Below are 20,173 nucleotides of genomic sequence, written 5' to 3' on the forward strand. Positions count from 1 at the left end.
CTTGGTGTGATTACCTCCAAGATGATATCTCGCCAGAAAACTTTACACCCATTAATTGCGCGTTACATAAGAACGTTAAAAACCACAGATATAGAAAATTAGAAAATTCAACAACTGAGTGAAATATGTAATAAAATGGTTAACGGTTTACAAATGATTACAAATCTATACAAATTACAATAAATGCTGGCAATAGCCTATGATTAAATATCAAGCAGATATGTACTTGTGTGTACCAGACACTTTCTAAGTCATAATATTCTATTTCAACACTTGATATTAGTTTGCTTGCAGATCAATAAAGTTGCGTGTTCGTTTATTAAAGACACCACGTTTTATTAGTTAACAAAACAAAGCTCTCCCATTCGTATGCTTTATACAGATATTTCATTCTCAGAGAAAATATTCACATCAGCTGGGTCTCCACTCGGGGAATTTATTCGCGCGACGCGAACCGGAATCTAAAAACCTGTGATGTGATTGGTCTGCGAATAAATTCCCCGCGAAAATGTAGGATCGCTTCCTAATTCTTTATCAGTTCGCGCGAATAAATTCTGCAAGTAGAGAACGGGATTTAATAGCACTTAGCGCTTGGGAATTATAAAGTTTCGCATTATTTTTTATAAAAAATACTACAAAAAGTTTTCTAGGAATAATCAGGTCCTATAAATTTCTTAAAATTCTTCTTCTGGGTCAGTTAAGTCCTGTTTCAAACGTCGTTCTTCTTTCAAGTGTCGAACGCATTAAAACGACGTTTGAAACACGCCTAAAATATTAATTGTTCTGTTGTTTCGTGACCTTCTTTTTCATGAACATCAGATGTTTTGAACTTAATATTATTCAAATTTCAGTCAAATTTTTACAATTTTCCAGCACCGCTTCAGACTATAAATATCTTCCTTCCCAGCTAAAAAACAAACGTTCCTCGTAATGTACATAGTTCTTGTAGTTCCATTAGGAGCGTAACTAAAACGATAATTGAGGTGGTGTTTATTCGCATATTCCGTTCTACCCGACGGATTTCTATTTTAAGCTATTTATTGCACTTACAAAAGAAATCCTTCGGGCAGAACTGAATATATGAATATTCAACGCCCCCCTCCCCAATTATCGTTCTAGTTCTTGACGCCACTGAGTTCCGTTATCTTTCTTTTTCATCAGCATTAAACTTCAGGAACAAAATACAGCTAATACAGTTACTACAATTTCTACCATCATTTTCATAAACAGCGCAATTACCATCAGCACCATCGTAGAGACCAGCACCATCACCACCATCATAGATGAGAATTATCACCACCAACATGACTGTAACTACCATAATGAACATCTTAAACAACACCATCATACGACTGACATTGGTCACAGTTTTTTAGGACTTGTTTCTTGTAGATGTATTTAAGATGTCACCTTTGTTTTGTTTAACAAACTGTAACCCCAGTTAGGGAGGCAAGGGAGGGCTATCACTTGCCCAAGGTGAACTCCCAGACAAACGGAGGGAAGGAGGTGTCTTACTTCTCCATTCTAGACCAGCTCCAAGCAAAGTCTAGCCGCTTCCCGAAAACAATGTTCTTCATGACAGTTTTTCATGTTATTGTTCACTAAATCCATTATGAAATATTCTGACTGAAAAATTAACTCCAAAACATCTGTCGTTCATAACAAAGTCTTTATCAACTAAGTTTTCTCCTATTGGTTTTCGTCCTAGTGTGAACGTGTCCATTTCAGTTATTTTTAAGAAAAAAGATATTCGCATTTAATTGGTATAAACAACTTGTCGGGAAACCCAACATGTAACAAAATATACAGTTTAAATTGTGTAGACTTTCTTAAAAGTAGTTTAAACCTTTTTCCGCAAGACGACTTTGTTCCGGTTAAAGAAAGGATTGCCCACTGCACCTCGCTTAATATCGTCCCACGAAGCAACTGCCCGTCGCTTAATATCGTCCAACAAAGGATTTGGTGGAATAGACAGTCGAAGAAACACCATATCACCTTTCTTGTCAGGAAAAGCCAGCACGTCCTCTTTTGGGGAAAGTTGAATTGTTTCGCGTAGCCAAAGAGTCTTGAAGTATGGTTGATAGGAAGTGTCGAGAATCGCGCCAGAGTCCATGTCACGAAATGCTATCATGTGATCAGATAAAGTTAATACAATTCTACTTTTGAGAATACAAAATGACCTCAAATAACAAGCGGACTGGATTGGAAAAGTTCTATTTTGAGAATCACCAGTGTCCAGATCAATTATCTGACTCTCACCAGAACTCCTGTCCACGAGTATTGCGACTTTGGAATCATTACTGAAAATTACGACATCAGGCAATCTGTCTGACCTTCCAGCAACACAGTGATAAAAGACTTCATACGAAGTTGGTTTTTCGGTATTTCTTTTCCAAATATAACATTCATTCTCATTCCACCCAGAGATAAAGGCTCCACCAGGCGAGATTTCCACTTCCATATCAGGCTCAATTCCAGGCAAATTGATCATTACAGGACCATCAACATCTCTCACATCGAGAACTTTCACGGGTCCTAACTATTCGGAAGCGAAGCTGGCAAAGCCTTCAGAAAAACGATCATAATATGGGCTGTCAAACCAGGTACCTAAACGACACAGCGCCACGTCCTGACTGTGAATAAACACGATCTCTAAATTGTCATCTACCGGGTATCGCGTTAATTTGGGAATCCTGTTAAATTGACTAAACACAAACAAGAAATCTTTCGACCACCAGCATAAAAACCTTGACCTGCATTTACTGCTTTTGAAACGTTGTTGAACTTGGCTGGTATAGACATTCCATACGTTGATATATCCATCTGAGTTGCAGCATGCAAGTCGAGAGCCGTCAGGAGAAAACGAACTCGAATAAACGACCTTTGGCTGTGACAGACAGGATTGCTCTTGTTTAGGAGCTAATGTCTTCAAGACAATTATTTTCGCTTCAAACAGCTTTTTTCATAATATGAATAGAGCCACAGATTATCTCCTAAAAGTGTCATTTTGCGTTGATAAAAAAAATTCTGTCGAGGAGCTGTAGCAAGATAGTTCCAAGCAACAATCACAGTCAAAGGAATACTTTCTGTGACACTCGAATAAGAATATTCATTCGGAGAAAAGATACACTCCACACATTTGCAGATCCACGGACACAAAATCCTATTACTTCTAGTCCTTATTTCTAAGTGTTTAAAATTTGGTTGCTCAAATCCCCGCTGAAAACATCGTTCACATTTCCTTCTCTTTAACACATCTGGTTTCTCCCTTTCCCCGTGAGATAATTTTCGCTTATCACTTCTTTGCAATGTGATGGCGTTCCAAACACAAAACGAAGATGAAGATTCTGAATTTGCAATAATAAATAACCCTGTGACGCTAAAAGAACACCAACCAACAAAAAATCCAGCAAAAAGCGACGACAGCAATTTTTGTTTAGCAACGTCCCATAGTTTAATGGTGCAATAGTTGCCAGTCACCAGTCTTTTGCCGTTAGGGGAAAATGCACAGGACAGGAACGTCTCTTCATTTCCAGGAAAAAATGGAACTTCCTTTCTTCCAGCAATGTTAAACGCCGTTTCCAGTTTACCAAATAATATGAGCGAATCGTCTGGAGAAAATGTGCAGCATGAATTTTTTTTCAATTTTGTCGAATAACTCATAATTTCAACTAAAGTTGGTAGGGATAGCACATGGATAAAATTATCTATTCCAACTGCTACACTTTTCTCATCGTTAGATAAAGCAACAGCTGTAATAAAACCAAAGTCACTGCATTTCCAGACTGCTCGCGGCAAAACCGAAACTTCGTAAGAATTCGACTCGACAAAAGGTGAAAGGTTTGATAGTAGCGTCTCTGCGATTTTCTTCTCATTATCGCTGAAACAACCTTCTGGAGAATGGGTAAGAATCGCTTGTAAATACGATTGTGAAATCGTTGAAATTATTGAATATTCGTCATAGGGCGACATGGAATCCAGGCGATCAACCAAACCCAGGGGACGGGCCAAATAGTCAAATTCAATGACATGGTACGAAATGCGGGCGCGTAAATCTTCGTTTTTAATCCAGGAACATTGCAGCAATTTGAGCCAGAAACGCAGCAATTCATGTAAATTGATTATTACAGTTGACATATAACAAACGATAATAACATCAACTGACCAAAACACACCTTCCTCCATTTCACACTTTTCTAGATGTTTTAAACCATATTTCAGAGCGTATTCCACGTCATTAGAAAAGTTCACCTCAAGTCCTGAGCGAACACCTTTATCTTTAATTTCTTTAAAAACCTTTTCGCATAAAAGCCAAAGCGATCTATGTCCATCATCGACCTTGACAGTATACTGGTGATCTTTGTAGCCCTTTGCTAGAAGCCAATCAATAACGGATTTGTGAAAAACGGTTAACATGTCATCTGAAACGTACAACAAGCACGATACGGTTTCATTAATTTTGTTGACGATTTTTTTCGTTTCGCGACAATCTGGAGCTAAAATCTGAGCGATAAAAGTGAGAGGAAGAGATCCTTTGGAAGCAGCCAGCATTTTCAAAATTTTCAACACATCGAACTTTTCATGTTTTATGGCGCTAAGCTCGTCTTCAATGGGTTTAAAATATCGTTCGTAAACAGAATTCAGTCCTTCTGGGAGAAACTCCATAACGTCGTTATTTGATATCTTTTCAAGATCATAGCGAGCCCTTAGCCCAGATTGAAAGTGATATGCATAGAGAAATGAGCCCTGGCATTTGGCAACAAAAACGGAAAGCAATTTTATTGGCCTAAAGGGGGAAAGATATGGATGATCCTCATAGAAATCATCTCTCATCTCACTTCGTTTCACTTTCCTGCCAACTAAACTTGGAAAACATTCTTCAAAATAAAGTTCAAGATCTGAGTTATTTTTGTCATCAACATTGGAAATGTCTGTCCTTTGCTCGTCTCTTAGTCTTAGATCAGCAACGGAAATCTCTGGCCTGCTCGTCACCAAGATTTTGATGTACTCGGGAAGATCAGGAAAATATTCAGCAATCAAATGAGTAATTTCATTCTTATTATCAGCAGCACTTTCATCCAAGCCATCGATCACAACTAAACGTGGCTCTTTTATTTCCAATTCAGCTAAGGGATTTTGTAAATATATTTGGAAGGCGTCTCTGAGATTTTTGACTTGATGCGGTCGCTGTAATTGGTCAAGGAGCTGCTTTTTAAAGCCAGGGACGCTCTTGCACATCTGACTTGCGAGAGACTGCAGCATCACCATAGGATCTCTTAGGTTTGAATCACTAAAATCACAAAAGTGACAAGCAGCCAGCTTTCCATTCTTCTCAAAATCTTCACAAATTTTAGCGGCAAACACGCTTTTACCAAATCCTGGTCCAGCTGTTATTAACTTTATTCTTGAGTCACTCTCACTTCTACAAAACCACTTGTCAACTTCTTTTGACAACCACTCTCTCGTTCCAGGTAGGAAAAATTTATTTTTCTTTTAATTTTATTTTTGAAATTATGCTTTGCAAGTTTTCGCAAGATATCTTCATCACTTTCTCGGCGATTTTCCTCTAAAGCTCGGGTCAGATCATCTAAAATGCCTTCAACACTTCTCAACTGTTTCAGGATTTCGACATAATTTTCATCCTCAGGCCCCAAGGATGAAGTTTTTATTTCGTCGACATCACTCTGTGAAACGCCCAATTCTACGATCCCCTGCGCAATTTTCTTCCATAAAGACTCAAATGTTGAATTGTCAACTCGAGTTGTTGTTACATGTGCATAAACTTCATTTCTGTATAACTTGATTCTTGTGATATTCGCTTGCATTGATCTATCCCAATCCGAAGGCATTACATCCCATATTGTTTTTGATGGGAAACCACAAATGTTCCGGAATAGAACTGTAAGTAATGTCACATCAAAGTTTTTGGAATCTGGTGGGTTGCCAGACGGAGGAAACAGTAAATCCCACTGGGAATTAGGAATAATTCGAGGTTTTAACTTTTGAAGAGATGTTTTGTTTGCAGCCAGTACTCCAGGTAGACTAACAGGTGGATGGATGGTATCAAATGTATTTCTCAAAGCCTCAGTTCCTTTGTCAACTAAAAGTCTACTGAGTTTCGTAAAATTTTCCTTTTCTTGCCGATCGACAGAAGCCATGGCATTGCACGAAGTTTTACTGCAACAAATGGGTGTTAATACTAGATGGTTTCGTTAGAAAAACCATTTGGGTTAGAGCTTCCTATGTCTAATGCTAATGCATGAACTATAAAATTACAGTAAGCGGCAATTTTTAATAGACACGTCTCTATTAATTATTAACCACAGACTTCATACGTTATAATAAGGGCAATAAAATTTACGAATTTGCGTTTTCCGAAGTGTTAAAATATTTTAAAAACATTACATCACAATGCAGTGCCCTGACTAGCCCAGTGAGATAACATATGAAATTTTTCACCAAAGTTGCTGAAATCGATTTTGACTGCCCCATCCTAGTCTAAATGTGGCCCTTAAATGTGGCCCAAAATAAAGCGGGGCTGTCCATGTGTCTCCGACCCGATCTTGTATAAATGTACATTAGATATTGTTAAACACTGGATTAAACCTATACTTGGCAATAAAATTTGCTCACTTATGTTCAAAGAATATTCGAGGCCGATCCTAACTTAAATCCGATTCAAATGCCTGATGAAACACGCTATTTATTAACTTTAACATGATCGGTCATGGAAAAATGGAGAAAAAAAGAAATGAAATTTGCGACATTATTTAAGGTTTTGCAGGACAACAATTTACAATCTTCAAGCGACAATTCTATATCTTTCCACAGCGTCTATATTCTACAGAATTTAGTCGAAATGTACTGACAAATGGTCAGAAATGTTCACAAACCAGGCGATAAAAAAACATCACTCACTTTATTCTATCCTGCTGGTTATTTATCGAGCTTGCACGGGTATGTGTTTTTTAGATGTGCTTTTTTAGGGTTTTTAAAGGCTTCTTAAATTATTGTGGTATAAACAGACTATAATTTCTTGGTTGAACGCCTCTGCAGAAGAAAAGGAACAATTTGATAGCAGAATAAGCTGAGATTTGTTTAGGAATCTAGTTGCATGGTCAGAATGAAAAAACAGGATAATTGTTAAAACACGAAGTTCTATTCAAAGCGCTAGTTCTCGTCAGAGGAAACATATGAAATATAAATGTGGCATATTTAAGCAAAAAGACGACCCATGACGTAATTCCACCGCCTTTATGTCAACATTATTACGGTCACGAAAAACAATTTGCTAGAGCGAAATTATTGACAAACAACATGATATGTTATAGTAAGAAGAATGAAGGATGTTAAATTTACAACTGATTTTATTCAAAGTTTTGCTGAACGTTATAATATCACGCCACAGCGCTGTGCCGGGCCTAGCATACTTCCGCTGTTGACGATATAAAATTACTCACAATCTTCAAGAAAGAGATAAAAACGTAACTATGGCTACGAAATCTGATCATTCACGACGTAGAAATATAATTCCACAGATTTCGGCCACAAATAAATTGATCAACGCAAAGAAATGTTCACAACTCTAGCAGACAAGAATAAACCAAACGCTCTGATGGTATCCTGCTGGTTTAATTGTTCAACTCAATGTTCTAAAATACCCGTGGTGTTAAATGCATCGGCCTAATGCGCATAATTACTTCGTATTACTGATTTCATCTTGTGTCGAGATCTCTGATATATATTTTGAAACCTGGTAAAACCACAACTAACGTTGACTTCAAACATTGAGTTCAACACCAAGTACTTTAAAAACTATCGATATTTTACTGAAAAAAACAATTCAAAACAAATTAACCATTGTCAATAATATCAATGCACCCACACAAACATATTAACACATGCATTTTTAAGAGGAACGTTGACACTCGAAAATCTCACATGAGTAAATGATACTTGCTGATGATCCCAACACTTTCTAGTGCTCTATGATCAAATAATTTCATGTGAAATACTTTTCATTGAATATTTATCAGTAGTTTTTTAGATATTTCAGTTCCAACTTAAATTATATGTTAATATTAGATTAGTTATTGCCGCTCCAATATAAATATCAGCTGAAATGTACTTCTGAAGGCAACAATGAGATCGTGAAAATAAATTTATACAAGGAATTAAAATATAAAAACGATCCGAAGGCGCTGTCTTCTGCTTAATTCACAGTCGTAGTCGTAGAAGAATTAGTCAAAGCTAATGTCGAGCGAAACTTCTCAATGCCGTGATGCAATTCTATATTAATCAATTAATTACTTATTTCATGTGACGTCAAAATTTGGTAATAATTCCATGTTGAATAGATCCTAAATACACGAGTTTAATCCCTGAGTTAAGGTTAGGATTAGATTTAGGTGTTTAAATTTAGAATTACGTCATAAAACCGGTTTATTGCCTAATTCCATATTCTGCTCATTAACGTGGAGTTATACAGTACGCCTTCATAAAAATTATTTTTACATGATCTCAATTGAATGCTTAGTAATTGACTAACAACTTATCACATTGTTTTGAAGATCAACAATGCATAAGATGAGATAAATGGAAGTTTCAAAACAAGGCATTCGAACTATTTGATACGACGCCACAGCACTGCACCGCGCTTCTTTGGTCAACTGGATGTACAAGACGTAAAAGCCAACTCCGCCCGGTAGTTTTATTCCAGTCATTTTATAGTTTCAAAACTTATGTCAAATTAATCCACCTTACCTAGTTTCTTCTTCTTTTTCAGTTTTAAATCTTTCAGACAGCTTTGTTCTTGTGATATAAACAGACTATAAATTCTTGGTTGAAAGCCTCTGAGGAAGGAAAGGAGTCAATTTGACAGTGGAATATTGGAAAATGCAGGAAATCAAGTCATTGAGACTCAAAAATAGAAAAAAATTTCTGGGGAAGGTGCTCGAAACCCCCCACTACTCCCGCACCTGTAAATCAATTTCTAGTTATTTGGTTCAGCCCCCCCCCCCACACACGCTCAACACATAACGATTCCCTAGAAAAGACCTTAGAATGTCGTGCAAGTGTCATGTAGTTATGGAATTTGTATATTTAGGGGGTCATTTTCATTAGCAGAAAGTTCATATTATTCATTTCATTGTAAAAATATGGTCGATTATAGTGTATAAAATATATATTTCGTTTCCAGGAATGTTGAATTAGTTAATAATCAATTGCAACCGTGTATATACAGAACGAAAGATTCAGGGTCTTTGGTATAAATAAAATGAGTGGCGATAACCTGAAATATCTTAGAATAGTAGGTTTAAAGTGTATATGAAATGAAAATTTCGATATCGGGTTTTTTGCATTTTCTAAAAATTTCGTCTTTTCCGATCATAAATACACCAACTTTGTCGAAAAATTCGAACTAGAAGTTTGTGAAATTTACGATTAAAGTTCGATTTTGAGACTATTCACTGGCGAAAGACTGGTACCTAGAATTTTGGCTCTTGTGACGTATGTAGTGTGACACGTCGACGTGTTTTAGTATAGCAAAATAACAAAGATCACGCAATCACGCAAAGCATTTTTAATATCGTGCCTAAAAAATGTCTGATAACGAAAGTTTCGAGTCACAGACGGAGACAGAAGGGTCATGAGATAATGAGGACATCACTGAGCAATCGTCTGTTGTTCAGCCTTACCAATTTGAGCCACTGGCAGATAGCGAATATGAGGAAGAGGAAACGGACGAAGACGGTATTGTTATATAAGCAATATGACTGAGATATATTGTATATGCACGGGCGTTGCACAACTAAACAATGAAACATTGTGGAACACTGAAACATTGTGGAACAATGAACAATGCTTAATTGTTAGACACTTGACACTAGGAAGCGGTGAATAATGATTAGTCATATTAGTTGCAGTTAGTGTGAGAGGCAACAGCACGAGCCGGAGGCACAGCTTTTAATACATTTCTATAAAACGAAGAAGTTGTTGTTGTGGTTCTAATCTAGTATACGTTATTGGGTTATTCCCCCTTACGGCCCCGACGATTCCGCTGAAAGATACAGAGAATAGGGGTCGTGTAACATTGGTGGATGATGCTGGCGAGAAAAGGAAAACCAACGAAATCTAGACGCTGACGGTTCAAACGCGAGGGAAGAATAAAGAAACGGACCGACGACGACGCGACGCGAAGTAGAAACATTAAAGACATCCTATCTATCTATCTATCTGCTCTGTTTCAGGTACATGTTATTTCCTTACTTATTTGCCTTGGCTTGAAATATGCGACGAACCACATGTTGTGTCAGTATTCAGTAAAAATTCTCTCTTTTATATGTTGTTAATGATTGCGAGCGTGTAGTGATAAATTTTGTTGATGTGTGGTTTCTTGTCTTATGTTTCTCGTTGTTTTATGTGTAAGGTGTAGACATTTGATTATATTGTTCACCACAGTTATACATAAAATATTTCATTGTGTCCGGCCCGATCACTCGCAGTCGCACTCGTGCCGATAATTCATTACGGGAGTTAGTAGACCATACTGGTGTAGGTATGACTGAACAGACTGAGCTCATTAATAAGTTATCCGAACTGTTGAATGCTATTGAGAAGTCTACAACCACAAATCAGCAAAGCCAAGAGCAACTTGCTGAAAATACTGAGAAAGGTATTCAGAGCCACTCCGACCTTCTCAAATTACAAGAACAACAACAAGCTCAATTGACAACACTAATTGCACAAAACACACTACAGGTGGGTCCTGCTCTCCAGCCCACACCTTTTTTTGGTAAGCCAACTGATGATATCACAGCATTCCTCAACCATTTTGAACGCTATGCTAATTTTTGTGGGTGGGATTCTAAACAACGTTTACGCGCCTTACCGCTTTATTTACAGGGTAATGCGGGTTCTTGGTATGCTAGTCTAAATACTAGTTTTCACGAGCATGATAATTTAGTTAAGGCATTAAAGGACCAGTTTAGCAATCCGGCATCAATTTGGCTTTTGCGTCAGCAATTGTCAGCGAGAAAGCAGCATGGAACTGAGTCTGTGGCTAACTATGTAGCAGAACTAAGGCGCATTTCTAAACAGTTAGGTTTAAGCGACATCGAAAGCATGCACTATTTTATTCAGGGCCTTCGATCAGATTTAAAAAGTCATGTTATCCTAGGGCAACCAAAAAGTCTAGCAGAGGCAGAAAACCTTGCCCACCTAAAGGAAGCCGTGTCAATAAGCACGCCTGGTTTAGCACAATATAAGCTTGAATCTCAGCTCGAATCTGTTGTTAAAAGTCTAGAGAATCTTGTGAGTAAAACTGACCAAAACCAGGTACCAAATGTAGCAGCTTATAATCGCTATCCAAAACCTGCGAGATCTAACGAAGTAAGCAACCCAAGTCGTGACAATTGGCGCCAGCCCTCGTCATTTCATCCAAGGCATGAATCAGACCACATTGCAAAATTAGTTCGGGAGAAGGTACGGCGACAGACACAGTACCTAATACCCCCACATCGCCCGTCAAATTCTGGTGTGCCCTCTAATCGTAACCGTCGCACAACAGATGGGTTACCCATATGTAACGAATGCAATAAAGTTGGCCATATCGCTCGTAACTGTAGAGCAAGAGGCATATCACATCGTCCTAGTATGCAACTTCACTATCAGCATGCACCTCAAGGTAATCAATATATCCACCCTGACGCGCAACATCAGCTTTCACAGGAAGCTCAGCATAATTCACATATTCGTTCTGATGCTCCTGTATTTCACCCTCAACAAAGAAACACTGGTAATAATCCTTTCCATTCGAAGTCGGGAAACTAATTGCTGCTTCTTTATACCGGGACGATAGGGAAGCAAATTTTTTAGGGAATTGTGAAGAAACGAAATGTCTCGAAATGTCTAATGAATATGAGATTGATGATGATCCATATGATCAATTTACTGATATATCGCACACACTAGTTAATATAGAAGAAGAAGAGCATGATTTTGCCAGCCTCCCATTTGATATTGAATTAGGAACCAGTATACATCCTGATCTTATAGGTATTGATTTTAATTTATCCACAGATGAGCCTGTTAATGTACTATATGAAGAGGGTATTTCCTCTGGTCTACCAAAGATGAATTGTGATACAGTTTCAATGAATTTATTAAGTCCAGTAAACAAAAGGTGTGCAGATAATTTAGAGGTGAATGAGTCACCATGTATAAATGTACCACAACAAGTCCGACCTAGTACTGGAGAACAATGTCCCTTACCTTGTACAGATGTACCAATCTGTGATGATCTAGTTGATTTGTCATTTGAAGGAAGTAAAGAAATGAATAAAGAAGATAGTGTTTTTGTTGTGAATTCTGACCTGGAGGGCCTATCATTTTCTGTCCCATCAGCCAGTGTACATTCTGTTAATTCTAATCATATTACATTTGAGATTCGCAATAATTGCCCATTCGTGCGAGGCCGAGTAAGTAACATACTGACATCATTTTTATGTGACATATGCATCTGTTACCACAATTAGTGAGACTCTATTTAACAGAATACCAAATCTCAAGAAAGTGAATAGCAATAAAGTGTTTCCACATACCATCAGAACTGTGAGCGGAGAAAGTATGCCAATCAAAGGTTTAGCATTAATTCCTTTCCAAATTGGTGAATACAATTATACATATTACGCATACATCATAGAAAATTTAACTTATGATGCAATTCTTGGGTCTGATTTCCTCAGTCATTACCAGTCTGTCATAGATTTTGACAACAATTCACTTGAATTATTACTACCTAGTGAAAAGTCACTGCCTAACCCAGCATTAAATATTTTCTGTTCAGTACATGCACACCACACATGTGTTTTACCACCAAATACTGAATCTATCATACCAGCAACACTGAAATGTGACGTAGATCTCCCACCAGATGGCCTCTCAACTTACAACAAAACCACGATTAACGAACCATACAGACTCTTAGCTTTTAACCTCTGGGATAATTTGTTTCTTGCTCTCTGTGTTCGGCAGCCTCATGCTTCTATGAGCCTGACTTTCCGTTTTGAATTATCTAGTCCTGATACCCCCGTTTGGACACGTTATAACTGCGGTGAACCATAGTTAAATGTCTTCGCGTGAGAGTTGCAAGTGAATGACGAAAGAGCTATCTATGTATACAATAGGCTTTATTTTCGTTTGTTATGTTATGTTACGTTATGTTTTGGTTTGTTCTGTGATTGTCGTAATGTCACTGTCTCTCCCCTGACACAACCGTCTTTCCTTTCCTTGGTTCAAGTCATTATTTCATACGCCTTGGCAATTGGGTGAGTATTTATCTGTACTTGTTAACATTGCTGACGGGTGCAACTGAATTATGTACTATGAATATAAAAAAAAAAAAAAAAAAGAAGAAAGAATGTTGTCGTTGAAGCAAGATTTACCACCTACATTGAAGAACGCTGGAACTGAAGTTAAAGATTCCGAAAAAGAAGCGAAACGTGGGGGGTGGGATTGTACATACATTGAAACAAATTGTAATAACTTTTTTTGTGATCGTTACACTGAAAACCGGGAGGTTTTCAACTAAAAGAGGGAGATATGTTATATAAGCAATATGACTGAGATATATTGTATATGCACGGGCGTTGCACAACTAAACAATAAAACATTGTGGAACACTAAAACATTGTGGAACAATGAACAATGCTTAATTGTTAGACACTTGACACTAGGAAGCGGTGAATAATGATTAGTCATATTAGTTGCAGTTAGTGTGAGAGGCAACAGCACGAGCCGGAGGCACAGCTTTTAATACATTTCTATAAAACGAAGAAGTTGTTGTTGTGGTTCTAATCTAGTATACGTTATTGGGTTATTCCCCTTACGGCCCCGACGATTCCGCTGAAAGATACAGAGAATAGGGGTCGTGTAACAGCATTCTTCGCGAAACGTTTGAATCGAGATTTAAGGGAGATTTACAATGTCATATCGTGCTCTGGAGCAAGATTTCTCAAAGTGTGCTGAGCATATTACTGAAGAACTCGTAGGAGTAAAATTCGGCCGATGTTTTCGCACGAATTTTACCCACATTTTCTTCTGTTCGTCATTTGCGGGAAACTTATGCATCGATATCCCCTCAACGTGATATGTATTCATGCGACTGCGCAATCCAGGAGCTCCGCAGATGCAAAATTTCCCCCTATTCGCTCTCTTCGTGCTGGAAGCCATGCTTGTTGAATTCAAAATGCTTAGTAACTCATAACGCAGTGTTTTTATAGGGCAAGATTGTAACGATTGCGTGCGAGTGCAGGTTTGAATTTTGTGACGTGAGGGAAATGCGGTAGCCAAGATTAGATGCACTGTGTCACTGTGTCAGTCGCGCAAAGCAAGCACGCAATTCTAGCTGATGTTTTCTAAGTAGAGGTGAGAAAATACTAATCAAATTCCGGTTTATTTTAAGTGCAAAAACACGCAATGTGAGCATCACGAGTGATTGTGAGTGAACGCAAATTATATAATAAGTATATCGCGTTTGAAGCAGTTACAAATTCCATAACATTAATTATGGTATACTATGCATGCACGCGTATGCGATGTAATGTCAATATGGTATGATGTCAGTAATATAGATAGATAGCCTACATATTCAGTCCTAATGTAGATATTTCGTATTAATTTTAGGAATGCAATTTTCTAGTATTAGTTACTACTCTACATTGTTTAGCTACAATAGTTGATATCATACTTTTACATAATATGCGGTATGTACGCGGTACGTCTGAAACCTCAAGATGCGGTATATAGTCTCTCGCGGCATAAAAAGTGCATTTTTGGCTGCTACGATTCTTCATGTTGTAATTATATTCTGTCTATAAATTAAAATTCGTGACTACAAAAAGCGGATTCGTCAAAATCGCTCCGGAATCCCAATTCTACGTAGACGCAGCTATATAACATCGCAGTAATACATATCAAAAGATCGAGCTGTGTCACACTTCCTACGTCATTAGCCGTGCGATGGAATGTTAGGAATTTCGCCAGTAGAGAGTCTAAAAATCGAACTTTAATCGTAAATTTCACAAACTTCTAGTCCGAATTTTTCGACAAGGTCGGTATATTTATGATCGGAAAACACGAATTTTTTACAAAATGCAAAAAACCCGAGGAATGTTTTTCCAGTATCAGTATCACACAAGACCACAACGCGACGAAGCACTGTGCAGTGCCAGGCATTTAATAATGCAAGTTTATTCAATACGACGCCACAGCGCTGTTCCGCACCTACATGCACATACAACCAACCATGTCTACTTTACCGTGTTGTTGATAAATCATTTATAATCACAAACGTACTAGTTCAAAATTTAGAATGTGATAATCTACATGGGCAAAACCATATGTAGACGAATATGTCGAACATAAACAAAATCACACCTTACTTAAGTGCATCGAAAATGGAAAAATATCCTGGAAAATATTTATGTGGCAAAAAGCGCGTGTACAAGAGCTGTTTTCTGGTTAATACCCTGTATTTATAATAACAGACGGATGATGCGTCTCTATAGTCACACGAGGGTCTTAAACTGTAGTCTGAAAATTTGTTGCTGCAGGATATGACTCCAATGGCATAGGAAGGTCGGTAACATCATATTATTCTGGCGATGAGTTAACAATTTCGCAATTGTATTCCTTATGTTTAAAGAAGCGAGAAATGTCCAATGTATTTCAAGTCTCACTATCACACGAGTATACTGACAACGCCACCATTTCGGCATTATGCAGACCAATATTTGGCCATCATGCAGATAGACTAGCAACTACGTTTACGAATTTAACATCATGCGCGAAAATTTAAAAGCATGTCTCTTTTTATCGCAATGTGGAATCATAAATCAACGAATCATAAATCACATCTTAAACGCCTGAAACCTCACTTTAAGAACATTGAAAGGAAGAAAAAAAACGAAATTTGCAATTTTATTTCACCGCGTCACAGACAAAGCGCTGTGTTGTGACAAGACCTTATACGACTGTGACGACTTCACTGTGTTGATGACATAAAATCATTTCTACTCTTCAAAAAACACGACTAACACTGACATAAACGTACCTTTTCAAATCATGAAAGCGATTATCTCAATACATGGCTAAAATTTCACACAAATGCACCAAAATTCGCAGAAGATACTCACGAGGTAGATATATTTAAACGAAGACGGAAACTGATTGTAATTTAAAACCTCACAAGCGCTTCGTCTCAATAGAGATTTCCATCACACGCATTGTTGACAGAATGTAATGAATCATATTTTAAATAAAAATATTACCTTGTGCAGGGATCAGCCATGACGGTGTTAGGGAAGCTGGAAATTTCTTTATAAACGCGCAATGGCTCGTCTAACTTGGCTGAGAATTTATGTTGTGTTAATACGTAAAAGACTGTTCTAATGATTTCTGGTTTACAGAGAAAATGCCTCTGGTTAATCACACTGAATAAACCAAACTGACCATGGTCATAAATGCAGGGCCAGTCTATGAAAATATAAACAAATTTAAGTTTATAAGAAATAAAATTACTGTCATGAAGACCACCCAACCACCCTAGAGAGTACACCTCAGTATTTACTTGCAACATTTCACTTGCAATCTGTAATTCTGGTCTGTTTCATAATAATGTTTCTGTGACAAATATTGATTTCCAAGGTTACATGAAATGTCATTATGTAAAATACTCAACTAAGCCATAGAGAACTCTGTCAAACATTAGCTGGGATTGCATTGGGTCTGATTAAGTTTCAACCTCATGAATGAAAATATTTGCAACTAAAGTATCGCTGAACTCAGATAATTTATTTCAATGATTGACAGATATTGTTGTACTAGATGGACTGATCAATGACTGACGAGTATATTTGTTAAAATACTTTTGGTTGGAACAGATGGTGGAGTCTAAATACATAGTTAACATGATAGCCAGAGGATGACTTTTTATCAATTAGCTGTATACAAGCTGGTATTATACATGAGAAAGAAACCATAACAATAAATGTGGATGTAAGATTAATAGAACTGGAAAACTCAAATTATGATTTATAAATTTAGTAAAATATATCTCAGTGTTTTAGTCCTATAATATTGGCATTGATATAACATATATTGTTTGATCATGATCATAGTGGGTTTTAGCTATAAAACTTAACTCATTATGAGTTACCATTCAAAGTTGCATGAGGAATATATATATGTTATTTACCACATTGGAGGTCCATATATAGAGAAATATTTTCCAAGGTCTCAAAAACAGCCCGAGGGACGTTTTGAGACCCAGGGAAATATTTCATTATATGGACTGACTAAACTGGTAAATAATAGGGTTTTTTCCAGTCCGAATTCATATTTTAGCGTTAGCTCTGTGCTTTTAAATCTCTCGCAGTCCATACGGCCTCATACGGACTGCTCGCATAGCCAATCATATTGCAGGAAAGGCTAAAATATGAACTTGGACAGCAAGAAAAAAAATAGAATATATTATCCAGTTCCAGGATGGTTTCAACCAAATCTGTTGGCGAACAATTTTCATAAGACTGGATCGAATAAAATGTTTATTTAAAATGGACATGCAAGAAATGAATGAAATGATTTTATTCCCCATGAAAGAGATTTCTGGACTCTGGTCTAAATAAATTAGTGAATGTTTTTTGATTTCCTGTGTTATAAAAACTAGGGGAGAATTATATAAATTGAAAATTAGATGTGTTTTAATACGACCATTTTATAGCAGAACTCGTGAAACAAAACTATAGCACTGACTGGTGTAATTATTTTGCATACGATATTAAATACAAAACGTTGAAATATAAATTCCTCCCGTACCCAGCTAAATCAGATTGTGAATATTTTTGTTAAGGAATATATATATAAACAACAGTGTGCAATATACTACGTGAAACACCAATATAAACCAAACCATCCCGTCAAAACATTGTAATTTAAAGCAAAATAGACAACGACGCATACGTTTATCGCAATATGAGAGAAATCTCACAAGGAATCTAGCACATACCTTCGACAATCTGGTCTTGTCTAGTCTGTATTACCACGACTAGCCCAAAGCCGTATGTCTTTGTTTTTGTACTTGTCTGCGTCGATAAACCTTGTTAAAACAACTTCATCTTTCCCAATGAATACGTTGGTCACTCACGACGAATCAGGATCACTTTGGGAGCTTCTAGTCCAAGAATACGATCATTTTGACAAATAACGAACACAGACTTTGAAGAAATACAGACTCAAAGAGAACAGGAACTGGGTGGGGTTTTGGGTGTGGCCACTGAACTATATGACCCTGCGAAATGAAGTTAGAAAACTGGATTTATATGTCCCATATGAAAATCTATCATTTTTTATGTCCTATAAAAAATGATGGAGAGCATCGAGAAATTCTGTTAAGATCGAGGCCTTCCAGGATATAAAAATCAGCCAATCAGAAGCCAGGTCTTCGACAAAACTGAGTTATCATTTCCTTCATTGCATATGACTTCAACACTCGAAAATATCAAGTAATTTTACTATATTTTTGTTAGAACACGTTTATTTTTTACCACCTGTAAATTAGAATATTTAACCCTTTATGCTATTAGTTAGAAGAATAAGGAGAAATTACACCAGACGGATGATAAGTCAGTTTTGTCGAGATGCTTTATGACGTCATGATCTCAGATCAGCTGGTTGGGGAATAATAAAAAAAAAGACCATGACCATGTTTTGATCCAGTCTCCAGACGAATATGGTTCTTGGCAGGGTTGGATAAATAAAGTAGCTAAATACAGTCATTCCATTAGTTTTTGTTTACTTTGTGACACTAATGAAGGTGTTTCGCTAATTCATTTAAGGAATGTAACAACCCTGGTACTTGGTATAATTACCTCCAAGTTGATATCACACGAGAAAACTTTAGGGATGTAAGACAAACACCGAAATAAGAATTTCAACAAGAGATAACAAAGTGAAATCATGAAATGGTTTACAAAATTACAAATCTATACAAATTACATGCTGGTAGTAGGAAAATATTTAAATATTCAGCAATATTCTTGTCATGTGTTCTTGTGTGGACCAGGCACGTTCGAAGTCATAAAATCCTAATTTACCACTTGATGTTAGTTTGTTTACAAATAAGCTACCTATAGTGTTAAATAAAAATCTAAGCTTGAGTATATTAAATTATGATACCGACCATCTGTAGGGTTTCTAAATTCGCAATGTCGAACGCATTAAAGATAAAAAACGACGTTTGAAACACGCCTAAGATATTCATTGTTGTGTTGTTTCGTGACCTTCTTTTTCATGAACATCAGATCTCTTGAACTTAATATTATTCAAATTTCACGCAAGTTTTTACAAATTTCCAGTTCCCGCTTCAGACTAGTGAACTCTATACAACTGGAACGATAACTCCTGACAAACACCCCTGTGTTAGCTTGAAGTCAAAATAGTTTTTCTATGTTAGCTAGACGCCAGGCGTTGGGCTGTGGGTCAAATTAGAGCTATTTAAAGGATATATTTGGTGTGGAAATTTCAAGACCTAAACTACAAAGAAAATATTTAGAGAAAACAAAAACATTTACAAACCGGCAAAAATTTTCAAATATTTTTTAGATATTTCCCTTCAAGCTAAAGTCTAGAAATTTCTACACGAAATATAACTTTTTGCTAGCTTTAATTTCATATACAGCTCAACATTTGGCGTCAAGTATTTCAGCTCATAACTCAGAAAAAGTAAAAAGCAATGGCTTCAATGTACATAGTATGTAATGTACATAGTATGTAATGTATGTAATGTACATAGTTCTTGTAGTTCCGATATCTTTCTTTTTCATCAGCATCAGACGTTTCGACCATAATTCAGTTGCTATTAATTACTATAATAATACTATTATTTCATAACCAGGGTAATTACCATCAGCACCATCGTAGAGACCAGCACCATCACCACCATCATTAATGAGAACTATCAGCACCAACATGACTGTAACTACTATAATGAATATCTTAAAAAACACCATCATACGACTGGCATTGGTCACAGTTTTTTAGGACTTGTTTCTTGCAGATGTATTGAAGATATCATCTTTGTTTTGTTTAACAAACTGTAACCCCAGTTAGGGAG

At 36.9% G+C, this 20,173-nt stretch overlaps 1 protein-coding gene across 1 annotated transcript in view; it reads right to left on the reverse strand.

Annotated features, from left to right (window-relative positions):
* Nucleotides 1–1,840: 1,840 nt before the first annotated feature.
* LOC114525085 overlaps nt 1,841–20,173 on the reverse strand; it is a 35,187-nt gene continuing 16,854 nt past the window's right edge. The window contains exons 4-6 of the mRNA XM_028546293.1: nt 4,129–4,296; nt 2,260–2,539; nt 1,841–2,124 (exon numbers count right to left, since the gene is read on the reverse strand). Coding sequence (XP_028402094.1) covers nt 1,841–2,124; nt 2,260–2,539; nt 4,129–4,296 — 732 coding nt within the window. The remainder of the gene's footprint in view (nt 2,125–2,259; nt 2,540–4,128; nt 4,297–20,173) is intronic.

The sequence above is a fragment of the Dendronephthya gigantea genome, unplaced genomic scaffold (assembly GCF_004324835.1).
Source record: "Dendronephthya gigantea isolate DGI-Jeju-01 unplaced genomic scaffold, DenGig_1.0 000033F, whole genome shotgun sequence".
Lineage (NCBI taxonomy): Eukaryota > Metazoa > Cnidaria > Anthozoa > Malacalcyonacea > Nephtheidae > Dendronephthya > Dendronephthya gigantea.